The 19242-nt window shown below is 45.6% G+C and overlaps 1 protein-coding gene across 1 annotated transcript in view; it reads right to left on the minus strand.

The window, feature by feature from the left end:
* Positions 1-4803: 4803 nt before the first annotated feature.
* LOC147447608 (dolichyl-diphosphooligosaccharide--protein glycosyltransferase subunit DAD1-like) overlaps positions 4804-19242 on the minus strand; it is a 68184-nt gene continuing 53745 nt past the window's right edge. The window contains exons 3-5 of the mRNA XM_086523324.1: positions 6630-6717; positions 6497-6540; positions 4804-5181 (exon numbers count right to left, since the gene is read on the minus strand). Coding sequence (XP_086379450.1) covers positions 5098-5181; positions 6497-6540; positions 6630-6717 — 216 coding nt within the window. The 3' untranslated portion in view covers positions 4804-5097. The remainder of the gene's footprint in view (positions 5182-6496; positions 6541-6629; positions 6718-19242) is intronic.

A 19242-nucleotide genomic window follows, 5' to 3' on the forward strand; every position in this document is an offset into this window, starting at 1 on the left:
GCGATTGATGAGGTTTAGGTTATAGGTTTCGGTTAGGTTTAGGTTTAGGTTATAGGTTAGGTTAGGGTATAGGTTATATGTTGAGTTATAAGTTATACATTATGCTATGTTAAGTTATAAATTAAGTTAGATTACGTTTAGGTTATAGGTTAGGTTAGAGCTAGCTACAAATAGTGAAAAAAAGCAAACGAGCTTTGAAAATGACTTGTGTACTTCAAAAAACGCGAACGGACTTTTGTTAGGTTAGGTTAAAGGTTAGGAGTCTTTAAGTTAGGTGAGCTTAAGCTAAATTAGCTCATAGATTAGGTTTAGGTTATAGATTAGGTTGGGTTAGAGCTGACGACAAAGAATAGAAAAAACGCAAACAGATTTCGAAAATGACTCGTGTACTTCAAAAAACGCAAACAAACTTCGGTTATGGTAGGTTATAGGTTAAGTTAGGTTTAGGTTATAGGTTATATTAGATTAAGTTTAAGTTATAGGTTAGGTTATAAGTTATGTTATGTTAGGTTAGGTTTAAGTTATAGGTCGTACGTAAAAGGTTAGGTTAGGTTAGGTTGTATGTAAAAGGCTAGGTTAACTTAGGTTGTATGTTCGGTCAGGTTTAAGCTATAAGTTAGGTTAAATTAGGTTAGGTTGTACATAAAAGATTAGGTTAGGTTATAGGTTTCAAAAGCGCAATTGCACTTCAAAAGCGTACACAGACTTCAAAAACAATAATATATAGTCATTGACCAATAAAAACGAGATTATTACACTGTGGTCCTAATCTCAGTGCACCTCTAGACCCGAGGCGTGCGGAGATTGGGCATGGCTAGAGAATATGAGGTTGTTAGAGCTAGCGGCAAATAGTTGAAAAAACGCAAACGAATTTTGGAAATGACTTGTGTACTTCAAAATGCAAACGGCCATTGATAAACGAAGTAAAATAACGCAACCGGACTTCAAAACCGCACACAAACTTCAAAAACCCTAATATATAGTCATTGACCAATAAAGACGAGATTATTACCCTGTGGTCCTAATCTTCGTGCACCTCTAGACTGAGATGTGCGGGGATCGGACTTGGCTAGAGAATGTGAGGTTGTTATGTATTGTCATGTAGTTAGTAGTGTGTAGTTATAACAAGAGTGTTTTAATTATTTGTTGCATCATTGGTAGATAAAGTATAGACGATAGGATGGCGTGTTCTTGTGCGCATTGTAAACATCAGATCTTTCGAAAATGAAAAATTTGCGACCAGCACATAACAATCACGGTTTCTTTTCAATAGAGCAATTACAAGACCTGCGTTATCAATCTCATGATCCAGAGACAATAGATCAAACTCCGCAAGTAGATATTGCTCCACCTTCATCCTAGAGAAGACGATTTCCACACAAACGGCCATCGATCGAGTCCTCCCAACCAATACCTGATGTGACATTTCAAGAAGTAGAGATGAAGCAGATATTAGACGCGTTTTTTGACATGGATCTCATCATTGAAAACATAGAAGACGACAATATTCAAGGCAATACCGTCAACCAACCTCAGCCATCAAGTCCATATCGACAGCATGATAGCAACGATAAAGAGGGCGAGATGATGCAAACACTTGCACGCATGCCGCTTTACAATGGTGCGAAAATCTCAGTTCTCCATACCTCTTTGGCAATGCTTAATTTATCTATTGGTCTGACACCTTCGTCACAGAGCTTTTCAGGTCAATACATTCCCGAAGCATGATAAAGTGCAAATTATAATTCAACAATTTGATCAAGGGGTTTACTTGTTTATGTAACGACAGGTTGCTCAATGAGCACATCTTGCCAGAAGGGAAACACATGCCCCCTACCCGTCCAGCCGCTAAAAAGCTTCTTACTAATTTGGGCTTGGATTATCACAAAATACATGCATGTCCTAATGATTGTATACTTTTTCGCAATGACTATACAAATTTGGAGCAGTGTCCCAATTGTGGATCAAACAGGTATAGAGAGCACACAAAAGAAAAATTTATCATGAAAGCACATAGAGGAAATTTGGCGTACATTTAAGAATGAGCCTCAACGTTCCACTTTGGCCTGGCAATGGATGAAGTAAATCCATTCGGATTACGGAGTTTGTCATGGAGCACCGTGGCCTATTTGTTTAGTTACTTATAATCTTCCACCATGGCTAGCTATCAAGAAGAACCATCTGTTGTTGTCACTGATCATCCCAAGAAAGTACAAAGCAAAGAACATGGACGTCTATTTGGCACCACTTATAGAAGAGCTCCAAATCTTGTGGACAGGAATCGATGTGGTTGATATGTCCCAACCAATCGGATGACGGAATGTACATGTGCAAGGCATTCTCATGTGGACCATGCACGATTGGTCAGGCTCTTTGGTGAGTATTCAAGTAAGTGCCTTTGAAACCCTCACACACATATTATTCCTGGCTATGCCAACGCTTTTATATTTTAAATTTGTGCTATTTCAAGCTTGAGTTACTCGGGCAATCATGCATGTTTGAAATGTGGTCCGCGACTTGGCTTCCGCCACTTTGAGCATTGAACAAGACAGTTTACGAGGAGCATGGTAGATTTTTACATGAAGAACATGAGCTATGTGGACCAAATATATGCAAACATGACATGCATCCACTGAAAGCGAGCGATTGGAAAAACTTGTGGCTGGAGAGGGGAGATTTCATGCCACCTCGAATGAAAAGACTTTCTATTTTCCATAAACTCCCGTACTGGAGTGACCTCCTGGTTAATCATCTACTCGACCCATGCACATCTTCAAGAATGTGGGGGGGATCATATGGAAAAAGGGAGAACAAGGCCCAAAGAGATGACCTTCAGGCTGTAGGTCGAATGCCAGAGATGTGGCCTCGACTTAAACCCAATGGAAAATTTTCTATACCAAAAGGACCATGGGTTTTGAGTCGTGCAGAAGAGTAAGTGAAGAAGACTATATCTTCATTCAAGACTCCCGCTGGGTGCATGCTATGTTTGAAAACGGATTTTACGAGAGATGACAATCTTAGTGGTCTTAAGTCCCACGATTGGCACGAATTTTTACAGTTTATCTTACCAATTGATATAAAGGATTGTTTGATAGATGACATTGGAAGAACAATCTACAAAATCAGTGAGTTGGTACGCTGGATCAATTCAAAAGACATAAGAGAAGACAGCATCGATGCAACACGCTTAAATGCTATTGAAGCAGTGTGCATGGTGGAGAAGTACTTTCCAACAAATATTCTTACCATCCAAATGCATGTACTTGTGCATGTGGTCGATGAAGTTGCAGTTGCTTAGGTAGTCCATAGCAAGTGGATGTTCTTCTGGAAGAGATTTATGAAGACTTTAAAGGGGTTCATTCGTCAAAGGGCTCGCCCCGAGGGTAGCATGGCCGAAGGATGGCTTGTACAAGAGTTTTCCTCATTAGTGAATTTTTGGGCTCAATTGATCCAGAGATGCCCCAAATATGGACTACTGAGGTCAACGTCAAGGTGACAAGGGACGAGCCGCGGGGACAAGGCTTCATTAAGAAGAAGGACATCACAATGCGAGAAAAAGTTACGAGATTTTGCTTTCTTAGCGCAGACATCATGCAAAAGTGACTAGAGAGGTACGAAGGGGAAAAGCAACAATCCTTGACAGATCGCATGTATTTCAAACGCAACCGTGCCACTAGAAACCTTCCGTTTCCAGATCATCTTCAGAAATTGCCCGATTTTCCGATTGGACAGTGGTTAGTTGTAGCAATGTCAGAGGCAAAGAAGAATGGAGTGTTGATTATTGAAGAGGAAGAGGAGATGTCAAAGGGCTCCAATCAATTTTTTTTGTTCCAAAAAAAACTACTTATATCTTTTAGCCAACCAAAAAGAGAACTCATCTCCCTTTGGACAAGCCAATAAACCATCTATTTTTTTCATGTGAACTCTCTGCACAAAACCAATGTTACCAATTCAACAAAAGTTTACTTGAGGTAAAAGTTTAGTTAAAAGTTCAAACTTCAACGTTTCATGCTATCAACCCAAACTACTTTCCTTGGTCAATGAGCATTCACTTCCTATTTTAAAACTCTTAACACTTTTGAAATCCATCATTAGATTTACACACTAGTAATGTAAATGACTAGCCACTATCTTATTTGAACCGATGAACATTTTCAACCTATCAAAAAATGCTTGAAAATACAACTCAATCTTTTTCTTATTTTAGTCAACAAAAAGAGAAAGCATCTCTATAGCCTTTGCCCTTTGGGCAGGCCAAAATTAACTCTCGACTCTTTGAAAAGAAGTGATGAAATTACAAGGCTTGCTTATATTTAGCTAGCTACAATAAACTAATTATATATATTCTATATATGGCTCATGAGTCTCCTTTCCATGAGTAAGTGCCAATCTAAAGATATTTACTTGTTTTTGTAACGAGTATCTTCTATCTTTTCCATTCCTTTGCGGCACACCAAAACTAGAAAACATAGATTGTGATTAATAACATGCATGCCTTAAGGGTTTTACCCCATAGTCGGGGAAACAGCTTGATTTTATATCATCGAGTCAAGTAGACATAGGAAGCCTCTTCATGCATTCCTTCTATCTAATGGGGAGTACCTTGGCTCAATAGCATGCACACCAATGTTCATGAAAAAACAAACTTTATTGCATTTTCGATAGACTGAAATTGAAAATCTTGATTGGATGTCAAGCTTATCTTGAGGAAAACCAAAAAAAGCTTACACATTGTAATGTTGAAAAATGACGCACATCGCTTCTTACCCTAGAGTCTTTTAACACTCACAAACAACAAAAGAGTGGCAGATAAAACAGCTATCCTTGGTGTTCATCCTCAATAGGGCCACACAATGTCTAGTAGGTTTCACAAAACTCGCTGTACTTAATACCAAACAGGTGATCCTTTCCTTCATTTTAAATAATTGTAAAGAGAATTGGCATCTCTATTCTGCCTACACTCAAACGAAAGCTGGCTATTTTGGTCTCCATTACATTTCCAGCTTCTCGAACAGGAACCACCCCGAAAATTTCTGGACCTCCGCTGTTGTATTGTAAACATTGGCTTGACTTGCGTCCACAGGAAATAAAATTAGGTTATCCTAAGAAATTCATGATCACAAGATGCAACACTAAATTTGCCAGTACAAAATCTGCAAACGCCCGCTCCAAAGGTAGCTCCTGAAACAACAAAAAGTTTCGAGATAAAACCAAGAGAAGTCCGCAGACGACAGTACAAGCAGGAATTTAAGCCTGTTACGCTTTACCTAACACCTAGTCCTCAAATCAGCTCGCAAGAAACAAGGCTTCTTGATTAAATAACTTGGTATGGCCTGTTAAGAGTGATTGAGATTTTGCTAGGTCTAGATGAAAGTGTGTGTGTTGGGCAGGGCAGACCGTATTATAAGGGGAAGTGCTTCACTCACAATATGCGCATCCATTACCAGTTACATGGCATGGGCCTGTTATTCATGATGCAGTGGGCTGCGGTGAGGTTGCACTACCTTTTTGGCCAATTACAGAACTTCCAACATCGGTCTATCTGTCTCCTTCAGTGTTCTCTTCCCCTCTCCCTCACTCTGGTGAGTGTGATTCAGGTTCACTCCTTCCACTCTTTCTAGGCTTTGGGGTGTCTCTGTTGCAAATGACGTCTCTTCCTCTTCTAATCTCTTGTTTTCTCCCTAAATTTGACCATAAGGCTCCGATTCCAAACTACAACCTGCATGTGTTGCACCTCCCTATACGACAATCTTGCCATCAATGATGACATGACCTCTCCGTGCAATGCTTTTGCCCTCCTCTTGTGGCTTCCTTGCCTTAGGCACATGCATGCATCTATGAATAGAAAATTCCAAGTGTTACCCTCTTTCTCAAGAACATGGTCCTCTTCTAGTATCCTAAAATTAGGGGAGCAAAACATCCTCCCCCCTCCTTCGAACCACTCTTCACACGAAGGGCTGGCGGGGCCACATTATCCACCTCACATGTTACTCCTTCCGTCCAGGACCCATATATAAACCTCTTCTCCACTTGGCATTTGTAAAGTCAATGCCAACCTCCGCCTTAACTTCCTCTTCACCTAATTGGATCTTTATCTGTAAGCTTTGAGCGATCTCCTTTCTACTCTGGAAGGTCATGCTCCACTATCCGACCATTCCTTTTGTTGGCTCAAGCGTTTCCACCTTCTTTCTCGATTGTGCTCTTTTGTGTTGCATAGCTTCTTGCTCGAATTTCCACGCTTCTGTGTCTGCCTCTAATATGACTACCTGCTCACATAGCCCTCGTTGCGGCATGTTGATGCTCGTACCAATGGCCTTCTTGATTTCTCAAATTAAGTACCTCATTTGTGTTGATAACAATTCGTGCTTCCCCCCCGTTTGCCGCTATCATACAGGCATCTGGATGTGGATGCTTTAGCAGAGACTGCTAATTTTTGAACTAATAAAATCAAACTTTTGCATGGCTACCTAAGAAAATGTTGACACAAGATGCATACCTTAAACTCCTTATTTTTGGGATTCACCTGCATCCTTAAACACACTGAAAACAAACAAAAAAAAGGCGTAAGGTTAGATATGAGCAATATGAGCACGGAGCATATATAACACCGATAAAATTAATTGACTCGCCTGCTAGAACTGCTGTTCCCACGGAAGAGAGGAAACCTGAAAGGAATGCATTAAAAGGAAATGACCCAACGATCGCCATGTATATCACCTGCATCAATAAACATCAACTTCTTCTCAAGAAACGATGACAAAGAGAAAATGGGTACAAGAACTGTTCAAATATATACGGCAATACAACATCAATTCACACTTTGTCTGTATATGCCAAAGAAAACCAACATCTTACACGATGAATCCAAATTCCTAGTAGGAAAGTGCAAGTTTGAACTCATGGTGATCTTCACAAGACAATAAAACTATCAGCTCCATCATGCAAAGCATTAACTACCTACTACGACATTCCCACTTATGTCGGGAGTGCCCAAGAGAAGGTGTCAAACTAAGTATCAATATCTTCTCCCACAGAAACACCCATCACACGCACGCACATACATTGAACTCATTATGATCCCCCAACTCACCTTTTAAAGAAAGCTGCAAGCTTAGGTCACCATACACCAAAATGTTTTAGTCATGTAAAAAGGCAGTCAAGATGTCTGTCTCTAACACTAGTGTCAACCATAGAGAAGTACACCTTCTTTGAATCCCATGCATGTCCATGGTGCCTGTCCATGTAACACTCAAGAGAAAACTGCAGGATAAAAGCAAGCGTTTTCCTCATTGTGTGGCCCTAAAAAGGTGTCAAACTTGGCGTTCTAGCCTTGTAGCACGGATAATGTGTCGTGCTCTCTACAGTGTGGGTGTCCCCAATGCAATGTGCGTGACAATCTCACTCAACAAATGAAAACTCTCTCAAACAGAATGAAACACAGAAACAACGGATAACAACACAGAAACAATGGATAACAACAGAGACACAACAGTGGACCAGAACATGTGGACTCGACTAGCTCCAAGAACCTTGTACAGACTCTGGCGTGGCAGCACACTCCGCTCCAGCCCAGGACTCACAGGTACAAATGGGTGTCGAGGCTCAGATGTGCAGGGATGGTGAAGCAGTGCTCTGTGTAAGACTCTCTAGACGACTACGTGCAAGATAAGATAGAACTATCCCAAAACGACTACTGATATGTACAACCATAGGAGCCACCAACGGCCCATAAATGTCCAGCCAGCTAAGTCTATCTCCAAACTGAGTGGTGGTGGTGACCTGGCCACGACATCCACTAGACCACCGTAGGTACCCTGCCACGTGTCACTCCCAGCCAAAGGGTCCGTCCAGTGTGAGCCAGACCAACTGTAGCTAACTGTCCAACTGCCTGTCCTGTGAAGTGACACTGTAGCAGGCTACAGGTTGCCCGCCACAAGACTGGTCACCGTCTCGGTGAGCCAAAACTGAATGAAACTGCAAAAGTAACTATATGTACTATGAAAGATGAGGTAAGAGCACAGTCCTGTCACCCAAGGGAAAGGGTCGTCCCCACTGCTGCTCCAGAAGCTTCCGGCTCGAGAGAAGCCATCAGATCAATAGTGTAACCATGCGGTTGCTGTCCTGTGCTTTGCATACCTTGATTTCCTGTGGTTGTACCAGCCATCTGCTGCACAGCGGATGGGAGTACCTGCCCTGAAGTGAACTCCGGACGCCTAGTAACGCAACCATGGCGGTGTGCACCACTAGCACCATCACAACAAGGAACACTCTGGCTCTGCATGTGTGGCATCGGGATCTGAGACTCTTGTTGAGTGAAGTACTGGACCTGGGGCTGTGGGTAGTGTCCCATGAACTGCTGAGAGGGCTGAGAGGGACCTGCTGGGTAGTGTCCCATGAACTGCTGAGATTGCTGAGAGGGACCTGCTGGGTAGTGTCCCATGAACTGCTGAGAGGGCTGAGAGGGACCTGCTGGCGCTGCAAAGGTGGCTGGACTCTGGACCTGTATCCTTGGCCTAGTCCATCCATATCCCACAGTAGCCTGGGTAGGCCTGTTATCATACATAAGCATTTCTTGAAATCCTTGCACCTGTGCTTTGAGGTCATCAATGATTCTCGACTTTATCTTCAATGCCTGTTGTAGTGCAAAAATCGTTGCATCTCGATCTGCGATGGCACTCTCGGCAACTCGCAGGGATCCCTCTATAGCTGCGTATGTGGCGGAGTGATGCTGGTGGGTTGCAGCTAGCTGCTCCACGCCTAGCTCGATGGTGGTAATAGCAGCTCTGGAGTCCTGAAGCAACTTCTCTGAAAGCTGAAACAGAGAAGTGGAGTCGGTCCTACCTGAAGATCCCTCAGATGGATGTGATGCTGGAGGGCGCACATGAGGCATTGCGGGCGAGCTAAAAGTAGGTGCAGATGGTGGCACAACCGGCGAGCTAGAAGTAGGGACACTCGGTGTAGAAGGTGCTTCAGAGATTGTTGTTGTAGGTGTAGCGAGTGATATGTTGACCGGTGTATGAGTGAAGATGGGAGAAGAAGGAAGAGGATCCTGTATGGGTGAAGTGACCATCCTCACTTGAGGAGCGGCAGTAGACACTGGTGTCGGCTCAGCAGAACCAGGTGTAGCAGTGGACGTATGACGCTGAAGATGTACCCTAGTCTGCTGTCTCTCAGAAACTGGCAAGGAGAGTAGAGACTTCACTGTATCCTTCATCACTTTCGGCTTGATCTTCTTTTTCTTGGTGACTGTGGGGTCTACTTGCATGCTCACGGGTTTCCTTTTCCCTTTCGAGGTTCCCTGTTCCTCATCCACTTCATTTATGTTGATAGGTATGTTTATGATCCATGCCAAGAGAGGCGCCGCAAAACATCTAAAAGTTAACTGCACAGACTGCACTTGGGCCCGAAATCTTTTAGCCCTAGACTGCAGAGAGCTGAAGAGAATTTGGTGGAATCCACATGGGATAGTGTGGATTAAACAGTATAGCCCGTCGCAGTGGGAGAATGTAGTGAGAATATCTGTTTGTACCTTGTCTTCTTTGGCATCCCGAGCCAGAAAGTAATACCTGAAGATTGCGAGAAGCCGTCTGTTTCGCTCATAATTTGGGTGATCCGAGCTATATAGCTCTTTACATGCTTGAATTGTCGCGTCCTTGGGCAACAAAGAGAAAGTGCGAGTAGTAGACTTCACAGCTGGAAAGTTGGTCATACCCATGGCATGGCCAAGCCTTGTAGCTGTTAGCTTGTGGCCCCGGACCTTTGGAAAGTTTTTCAGCAGTTGATGTATCAGTTCTGCTGGAATAGTATCAGGTAGATTTGCATCAGCCAATTCTGTGAGACCCAGAGTCCGTAGCTGAGCAGTCGAAAGCACCTCACTGAGAGATGGTCGAGGTTGCTGCATATGAAAATGTAATGAAAATGCTGTGCGATTTTTTGAAGAAACAGGCCTCTTGATCTCATGAGTGATAATTTGCGGCTTTTCTTTTTTCTGAGCCACCTTTGATTGTTCCTCTGGATCACTGGAAGCACCTGACTCTGAATTTACATCTGAATCCTCAGATGCTGCTGAGTCTGCTTTGTAGCTTTCATCACTTGGGTCACTGGAGGTAAAATCATCTATGTCATGGCTGCTGCCGCTTGCAGATACTTCATCTGCTTCGCTCTCTGATTGTTCAACCCGAGCTTTTCTCCTCGTCATCTCTACCTTTTTCTTGCTACCCCTGCCAAGGTGAGGTCTGATGACAAACAGAGGATGACAAACAAAGCCGCTGAGTAGCCAATGGAAAAGTAGTAGGATGCAGACAATTTAGATTTCTCCGGCTAACTCGTTAGGCTGGGCGAGTAATTTAAGGTAGGGTAAATTCGAACCAGGCGAAAGAGGGCGGTTAGGGCGAGAGGGTGCTGGGAGAGGGTAGGGGGCAAGAGGGGAGGAGAGGAGAGGGTAGGGGGCGAGGGGTGAGGATAAGGACGAGAGGGGGGATAGGATCGAGAGAAGTGCGGGAGAGGGTAGGGGCGAGATGTTTGGATAGGGGCGAGAGGGGAGGATAGGAGAGGGTAGGGGGCGAGGGGTGAGGATAGGGACGAGAGGGGTGTGGGAGAGGGTAGGGGTCGAGTTTTAGGATAGGGGCGAGAGGGGGTGTAAGAGAGGGTAGGGGGCGAGTTTTAGGATAGGGGCGAGAGGGGAGGATAGGAGAGGGTAGGGGGCGAGAGGTGAGGGTAGGGGCGAGAGAGGGGGATAGGGTCGAGAGGGGGTGTATGAGAGGGTAGGGGGCGAGTTTTAGGATAGGGGCGAGAGGAGAGGGTAGGGACTAGAGGGGTTTAAGTAAGGGTAGGAGGCAATAGGTAGGGGCGAGGGGTTGGGAGACTAGGGTTTATTAAGGTCTAATGGGAGTTAGCACAACAGTAGCAAAGTGCTAGCAGATACAAAGATAGGATAATTTTGAGCAGGTACGAAGAGAGGACTCAGATAAAGAAGGGTATTAAGGCTTGCACCGATCCTTAGTAGCCAGCTTTGGAGCACCAAAGAGTACTTTCCCCCTTTCTTTCTTTCTGCAGCAAAGCTGAAAGTTTATTTGCACCAAAGGTTTTTTTTTTTTGCGGCAATTGGAATCAAAAGTTCTTTGCCAAAACTCTGCCATATTCTCTATATAGACAGCCTCAATCGTCGTCTAAGCAGAACCCAAGTAGATTCCACTTTTTTCAACTGAACAAAAGAAACACTCTGACTAGAAGCTTGATCAGAGCTGGCCCCCGATCAGAGTGAAAGGACTGGACTTCAACAGCAATCTCCTCTTTTGCAGTGGGGATGCCCTCTCTGGGTACAGCCCAGTAGATAGAAAATATAGGACCTCGCCGTACCATTCTGGTGTTGTATCTATTTTAAAAAGACTGCTATCTGGAAAGTCATCCGCAATCCCGGTAGCTTCTTCGCCTGTGTAAATGCGAGAGAGGTGGTCAGCCATTACATGATGCTTACCAGGACGGAGTACCACTTCAAAATCAAACTCCTGGAATAGGAGGAGCCATCGCCATACTCGACCTGCAACCTGTGGCTTATTAAGCAGATAGCGCAAGGCATGGTGATCAGTGATAACTGTGAAGTGGACCCCTAGCAAATAGTGACGAAATTTGTGTAGAGCATACACTATAGCCAATCCTTCCCTCTCTGTGGTGCTATAGTTTCGCTCTGCTTTGGTGAGCAGGCGACTTGCATAATGTACAGGGCGATCCAAGTTGAACTCTTTGCTAGGCTGAGTCAGCACAGCACCCACAGCCAGCAAGCTGGCATCTGTATGCACATGAAAAGGTAGGGCCCAATCCGGGGCAACTAGAATAGGCGCTTCAGGTGTTGACCACCGGAAGGGAACAGCAGCACTGGTGAGCCGGGTCAATGGTTGAGCCACCTGTGCATACATACGTATGAACCTGCGATGATAGCCGGTGTGGCCCACAAAGCTCTGAACACCTTTGGGATTTATGGGAGGAGGTAACTTCAAGATGGCCACTATCTTCTCTGGGTCCGGTGCCAAACCTTGAGCAGACACCACATGGCCCAACAGTGTGCCCTCTGTGACCAAAAAATGACATTTGTTCGGATTGAGCTTCAAACGTGCCTCTCTGCACCTGAGGAAGACTGCAGAGAGCTGAGCAAGATGCTCCTTTAGATTTTCTACTGGGGTCGAACACTGAGCACCCGAGAAGGTGGAAAAGTCATCCATGAATATGCGAAGGTGATCAGTAAGCAGAGGACAAAAGATGAGATATACTATGCGATTGAAAGAAGGCGGTGCATTTTTAAGCCCAAAAGACATCCTAGTGTAGATGAAAATACCCCAGGGAGTCACAAAAGCTGTTTTGATTTGGTCGTCAGGATGTATTCCTAACTGATTGTAGCCGCTGAACCCGTCCATAAAACTATACAGTACATGGCCAGCGACATCTTCGAGGACTCTCTCAGTAAAAGGTGTCGGAAATCCATCCGGGATTGTGACCTTATTCAGAGCCCGATAGTCGACACAAACTCGAATTTTGTTGGACTGCTTCTTTGGGGCAATAACCATAGGAGACAACCATTCTGAGTGCTCTACTGGTACAATAATACCTGCTTCTTGCATCTTTTCCAACTCGATTTTGACTGCTTCTGCATACTTGGGATTCAGTTTGTAAGCACGTCCTCTGACCGGCTTAGCCCCCTCAACCAGAGGAATTGTGTGGACTCCTAGCTCTGCTGGGATTCCTTCTAAATCGTGGTAAGACCAGGCAGACACATCTTTGAAAGAGCGCACGAAGGAGATTACCAGGTCGAGTAGAGCGGGGTGATCCCATAACCAAGTGGCTAATAAGATGGGCTGATGGCTGTCAGGGCCTCCTAGGTTGACCTCTCTGACTGGGTCAGGCGGTGCAGTGGTCGAGGCTGCGTCAGGTGGAGAAGATTGTGCCGCCTCTGTTAGCCTTTGGACATTATGAGTTGGCGTCTGATCAATGTTGAAATCAGCATACTCTTCCTGCAACCAACCTGATGGAAGCTCTGCAAATGGTAAATCCTCAGATACCTCAAAGTGCTCCGGCATGGGTGGAGAGTCAGATGGAGTAGAGGCTAAGGAGGGAGCTGGGGTGTTGGCCAACTCTTGCAAGGGAGACTTTTTTCCCCTTCTATGGTGGGTTATAGGCTCACCCAGGCCGACGGTTTCCATCAAGGGACCCTCTGAAGGATGGGCACCAGAGACCGGTCCACTTGGTACTGACTCACTTGAGACTGGTCCACTTGGTCCCCGTGGTTCTGGCTCACTTGGCTGACTGGGATTCTTGGTCTCAGGTGTAGCTTCAAATGTAGGATCAGGGGGATAGGGTGAATCTGTTGGCAAAGGTTGAAGAGAGACTACATAGCATTGCATCGAAGAGGTGGCTTCTAACCACTGCAGTAAGTCTTCATCGGACCCATCGGGAGGGACCGGCTGGTCCAAGTCAGGGTTGGACTCTACTGACAAAGAGCTATGCTGAACAACCGGATCCATACCTCCTTCGAGACGAATTTGTTGCATAGGAGAGCCAGGAGTGTGTATCCACATGGCGTCGGTTCCCCAGTCGTGAAGTGCTTTCGTATGTCGCAGCCATGGCCTACCAATCAGCAAGGGATAACCTCCCTCTACCAGGGGAAGATTAACTACCACAAAATCCAAGTTAAAAGTGAAATCTTGTACCTTCAGAGGCACCTTGTCGACTATGCCCACTGGGTAGACTGTTCTCTGATCAGCCAATGTAACAGTGAAAGGAGCAGGTCGGGTAGGCTTTAGACCTAAGGCCATCATAGTGAATTCGGGCATCAAATTGATTCCAGATCCTCCATCAACGATGACGCCGGATAGCTGGTGCCCAAGAATAGATACAGTGAGGCGAGGACTTTTATAATCGGTGAGGGGAGCAGATGGATAGGAAATCAAATAGGACTCTGAGGGCTGTACAGGGAGGTGCCCGCCACTAGGCCCAGCCCCCGAGTACAGAGACTGAATGACTAACAAGGTGTCACTTCTAAGTGTTGCATCAAGCCTTAGCATGTCGTATAGTGACACCTGCTGAAAAGTATTTTTCAAGATGGCTTCTGCTGTGGGCTTGGCGCCTTCGAACTGGGCTCCTTTTGTGACCTTAATCTGTTCCAAATCAGCCACTGCTTCCAAGAAGGCTCCATCAATGTCACATAACAAGGAAGTTGGTTTGCTCTGAGCAATTGGGAAGGACTTGTCCTTTGGGTCAGGTAGACCAGAGTGAGGAAGTGGAGACTGGCGAGGTGGACCTGTGGGTAGACCGAGACCAAGAGCTGCTCTTTGTGCCCGAGTAAGGACACCAGCCGGCTCCTCCACTTGCAGAGGCTTAACCACATGAGTAGCAGGTGAAGGTTGAGGCACGGTGTTCACAGTAATCAAATTTATCTTCGGAAAGGTGAATTCGGGCTGGTTCTGAGTCGAGCCTGAAGACGTGGATGCCCTTCGCTTGGGACAATCTTTACTGTAGTGATCCTTCGAATCAGGGCAATGACGACAAGGAGGGGACCCCTCGGGTAAAGGACACTTGCTCTGATAATGCCCATATTCTCCGCATCTGTAGCAGAGTATGGGCCGATTGGAAGGACGAAACGGGGGACGAGGTGGTTGCTGCATGGAATTTGAGGCTGAGGTGTAGAAACTTTGGGGAACTGAGGGAGTACTGGCATGGTAAAAACTGTGGGGTGCAAAGTTGTTGTGCATACCTTGCTGCATAGGGGGTGTTGTAAGCAGAGTAGGCAACTGGTTTTGATGGCCGTAGGGTGAGACCATGTTGGATGCAGGTGCTAACCCTTGTTGGAGAGAAGGACCAAGATTTTGTTGTATTTGACGCAATCCCTTGAGGTAGTAACAATCTTTATCCTCATGTCCAGCTTTTTCACAGAAGTGGCAGTAAAACCGAAGGGGGCATTCCTGTGGTGGGTGCCCTGGAGAGCGGCATGAGCTACACCAAACCATAGCCTTAGTCTCTTGCTGACACTTGAGCTCTTCTAACTCGCGCTTAATCTGTTCCAATGCCTCATTATGTGTAGGCTTCTCTTGTCTAAGAGAGAAGGACCTCTCCTCTTGAAGAGCTCGTTGTAGCTTTAGGGCTTCCAGTTCCCTACGTAAAGAAGTTAAAGGATCAGTGGGACTACCTTCCGAGAACACAGAGGAAGTATCTATTTGAAGAGAGTTGTTGAAGAGCTTCCTTGCTCCCTCTATTCTAGTAGCAGCTGCGATGAACTCGTCGAGAGTGGCGTCGGGTCGGAGACTCTCTCGGAGTTTTTGCTGAGAAGTTTTGGGAAGCGCCTTCTCCACCCACTTTTTAATCATGAATTCACCGGGTTGTTGGGGAAGCTTGGCCACCAGCGACTTAGTTTTCGTCATAAGCTCCGCAAAAGTCTCCTCAGGTTTGAGCACCATGTTGGCCAACTCATCCAACACCTTCTCCTGGTAGTCACCTGGCTTGAAAGCTGCACAGAACTGCTGTCTTAAGGCTGCCCAAGTTGCAAAATGGTTCTCTGCAAATTGGCTGTACCATTTATCTGCTAGGCCATCCAGGGTGGATGGAAATAGTACCAAGTAAGCATCTTCTCTGTTCAGCCCACGTCCCCTACAGAGAGATACAAATCTTCTTGTATGGTCGTCAGCATCTTCTGAAGACAGCCCTTTGAATGTAGGGAACTTGATGTTCACCTTGGCCAAAACACTAGCTAGTGGCTCCATGATTTCTTGCTGAGTCTGTTGCACAGTAGCTTGTTGTAGAAGAATAGGAGAGAGCTTTTCCGGAGAAGGTGATCGCGAAGATGGGGAACCTGATGAAGGAATGGGTGATGTGATATGTGGAGGTATAGGTGATGAGGTTGAAGGATTTCTACAAGGTGTCAAAGGTCGTCTTCTGTGATAGTACTTCAGAGGGCTCAGTAGTGGGCTTTGACGCTCAACTGACCTCCTTGTATGTGTCATACAGTGACCTCCAAGCCAACCAAGCTTTGGGCAAGAAACCTTGAACTGGCTGAAGACTGGTCTAGACTCTACTAGACCATACTAGACCAGACGAGTGTCTAGACCAGTTGGACCAGGGACGAGGAGGACTAGACCAGGGTCTAGACCAGACAAGTGACTAGACCAGCTAGACCAAGGTCGAGGGGTCTAGACCAGAGACGAGGGCAAGCTGGACCAGGGCGAGAGGGGACCAGACCAGCAAGGCGAGAGACTTAGACTGCACAGGCGAAGCGAAGAACCCAGCTACTCAACAGAGTGAGACTTCAGTTGAGGTCCCACCGTGATCGCCAAAATGAGAGCACCTGTAGCGCGGATAATGTGTCGTGCTCTCTACAGTGTGGGTGTCCCCAATGCAATGTGCGTGACAATCTCACTCAACAAATGAAAACTCTCTCAAACAGAATGAAACACAGAAACAACGGATAACAACACAGAAACAATGGATAACAACAGAGACACAACAGTGGACCAGAACATGTGGACTCGACTAGCTCCAAGAACCTTGTACAGACTCTGGCGTGGCAGCACACTTCGCTCCAACCCAGGACTCACAGGTACAAATGGGTGTCAAGGCTCAGATGTGCAGGGATGGTGAAGCAGTGCTCTGTGTAAGACTCTCTAGACGACTACGTGCAAGATAAGATAGAACTATCCCAAAACGACTACTGATATGTACAACCATAGGAGCCACCAACGGCCCATAAATGTCCAGCCAGCTAAGTCTATCTCCAAACTGAGTGGTGGTGGTGACCTGGCCACGACGTCCACTAGACCACCGTAGGTACCCTGCCACGTGTCACTCCCAACCAAAGGGTCCGTCCAGTGTGAACCAGACCAACTGTAGCTAACTGTCCAACTACCTGTCCTGTGAAGTGACACTGTAGCAGGCTACAAGCCTCCTTCCTCGTAATCCTTCTAACCCTCCATTGAAGTCAGCTGATCATAGGCATTCGGTCATAGAAGTGTGTTGCTGTTGACCCCACCCTGGTGAAATCCATAACGGTATCCCCCCATGCCAAGCATCGTATCATACATTCCTCCCATGCAGCCAGGCATCCAAGCTCCATAAGGTCCGTAGCCTATCTTTGTCTTCATCCTCATCTGCTTGAGCCGGCTTCAGCCGTCTCTGTACCCTCTTCTACTACTGCTTCATCTTCCTCGTACTCTTCCTCCTGATGGTTATGGATTCCATGGTAATTCGCTACAGTTCTGGATCGAACTCTCAAAGCAGAGAAGCAGCCAGTGCTTTAATACCATTGACACCGGCTGCCCAATAATATAGGCGGTGTATCACTACAACACAAAAATGAATTGCAACAGCAAAGTGAACAAATGAAAACATGTAGGGGCGGAGTTCCCTTCTCAGAAGCACCGGCCCTCAACAAGTCTCTATCGCTAGAAAGGTATTTGATTTAAATTGCACAAATGCTAATACAATGGCCCCATATGCCAAGATGCTGATGGGATCTTGTGGTAGATGCTTGGGTTAGGCAGACACATCATTTATCTTTTTAATCGTCGGAAAAGGACCATGCATGCTAAAAGACAACTTTGGACACTTCTTTCCTACTTGCTTAAGACGGTGCTCCATTGTCACATGACACATCTAACCCCATGTGTCCGTGGACAAGCTACAGCATGACCAGGATTCAGTTCAGTCAAGTCAGTCTAGAATAGGAAGTGATCTGGCACTTTTGTGAGTTTGTTCGCAGACCATGCATCACCAATCACTTAGATTAGATGCATATCCTCCGGTTGCACACAGCATGACCATCAGATTCCAGTCAGATTCCATCAAAAGTATTTTTACAGTACATAGACCTACTTTTCCTATTTTTGACATTTTTCACTTATTATTTTTAAGCGACTTTTGTTGGAAAGTAGGTAGGGCAATTTTGCTAAGTTTGTATATAAGCAAACCTAGCGCTAGCACTTTCTGCAGAAGGGGGCAGCAAGAGCACACGCTCAACAGGCAACTTCTCAGTAGAACCCCCAAGAGGCCTAGCGTTTTTGCTCCATAGCATAAACCTAGCGTTTTTGGACCAGATCATCCAGCGTTTATGGATCTTGCAGATTCTTGGCGATAGCAAGAAGCAGAAGCCCTAGCGTTAGCAGATTCACCGCAGCAAGACCATTTTCAGCCTAGCGTTTTTGCCTCAACATGAAGCCATCAACGTTTTTGCAAACCTCCGCGACGGAATCCCCACAAGCATCAGCGTTTTCAGTTTTCAGCAGTCAGACTCCACAGTAGAACCCCCGAACCTCGCAGATCTCACCTTCCCGCAGCAGTTCCTCGCCGCACGATCAGATTCCGCAAGGTTTACAAATTCAGCCCGGAAAACGCAGATTTCAGCATCTGCGTTTTCAGCGCGTTGTCGTCGCATCGTCGTCATCGACATAGAGTCAGAATTCAGCAGATAAAGATTTGCAGATTTCAGCCCTTAGCATTTTCAGATTTCAGCCCGTCTCGTCGTCGACATCGTCGGCAAGTCCAAGCATTGTAGAGATTTGTGCAATCAATAGTAGACCACTCTCGCCATCGAGAGTGGGGCCCTTGGAGGACGGTTTTACAACGTCTCTGGTGTCATATTCTCTTCTCTCTCTATCTCTCAGTCTCATGCACTTCCATTCACAGTGTCCATTCACTTTGTTAGTGTCCATTGCACTCTCTCACTAAAGGAACGGAAGGCTCTTCCTTCCGTAAGTAAAAGGAACCTTAAGCACAGTTCGAAGCACTCATCTTGAGCAAAGTTCAACATTCATTCCGCTACACCTTACATCCATGATTCTAAGATACACCTAATCCCCCTCCTTGATAGTAACACCTGACGATGCTTAATAATAATAAGATTCGTGAGCCTTGCTTAGCCAAAGCTTCACAATCTCGGTACTCTCGTCCCAAGACTCGTTCTTAACATTATCAAGCAACTAACTGAACGATCTAGTCAACAAAGACCAGAGCGGACAGCCAAATGCTGCCTCATACGGAGTTCTAACAATGGCACTGAAATAGGAGTCAATTCAAATTTGCTTGTACTGACAAGAGATAATGCTCCCAATGAGACTATTGATCATGCACATATAACTTTAAGACATTGAAGGCTAACTGATTGTACATCCACTTTGACCATCGGACTGTGGATAAAATGCAAGATGAAAAATTCAACTTAATGTCAAAAATTTCAAACAATGCTTGCCAAAAATGTGATGTAAACTT

The sequence above is a fragment of the Adiantum capillus-veneris genome, chromosome 11 (genome assembly GCF_014529385.1).
Source record: "Adiantum capillus-veneris isolate H3 chromosome 11, ASM1452938v2, whole genome shotgun sequence".
Taxonomy (NCBI): domain Eukaryota; kingdom Viridiplantae; phylum Streptophyta; class Polypodiopsida; order Polypodiales; family Pteridaceae; genus Adiantum; species Adiantum capillus-veneris.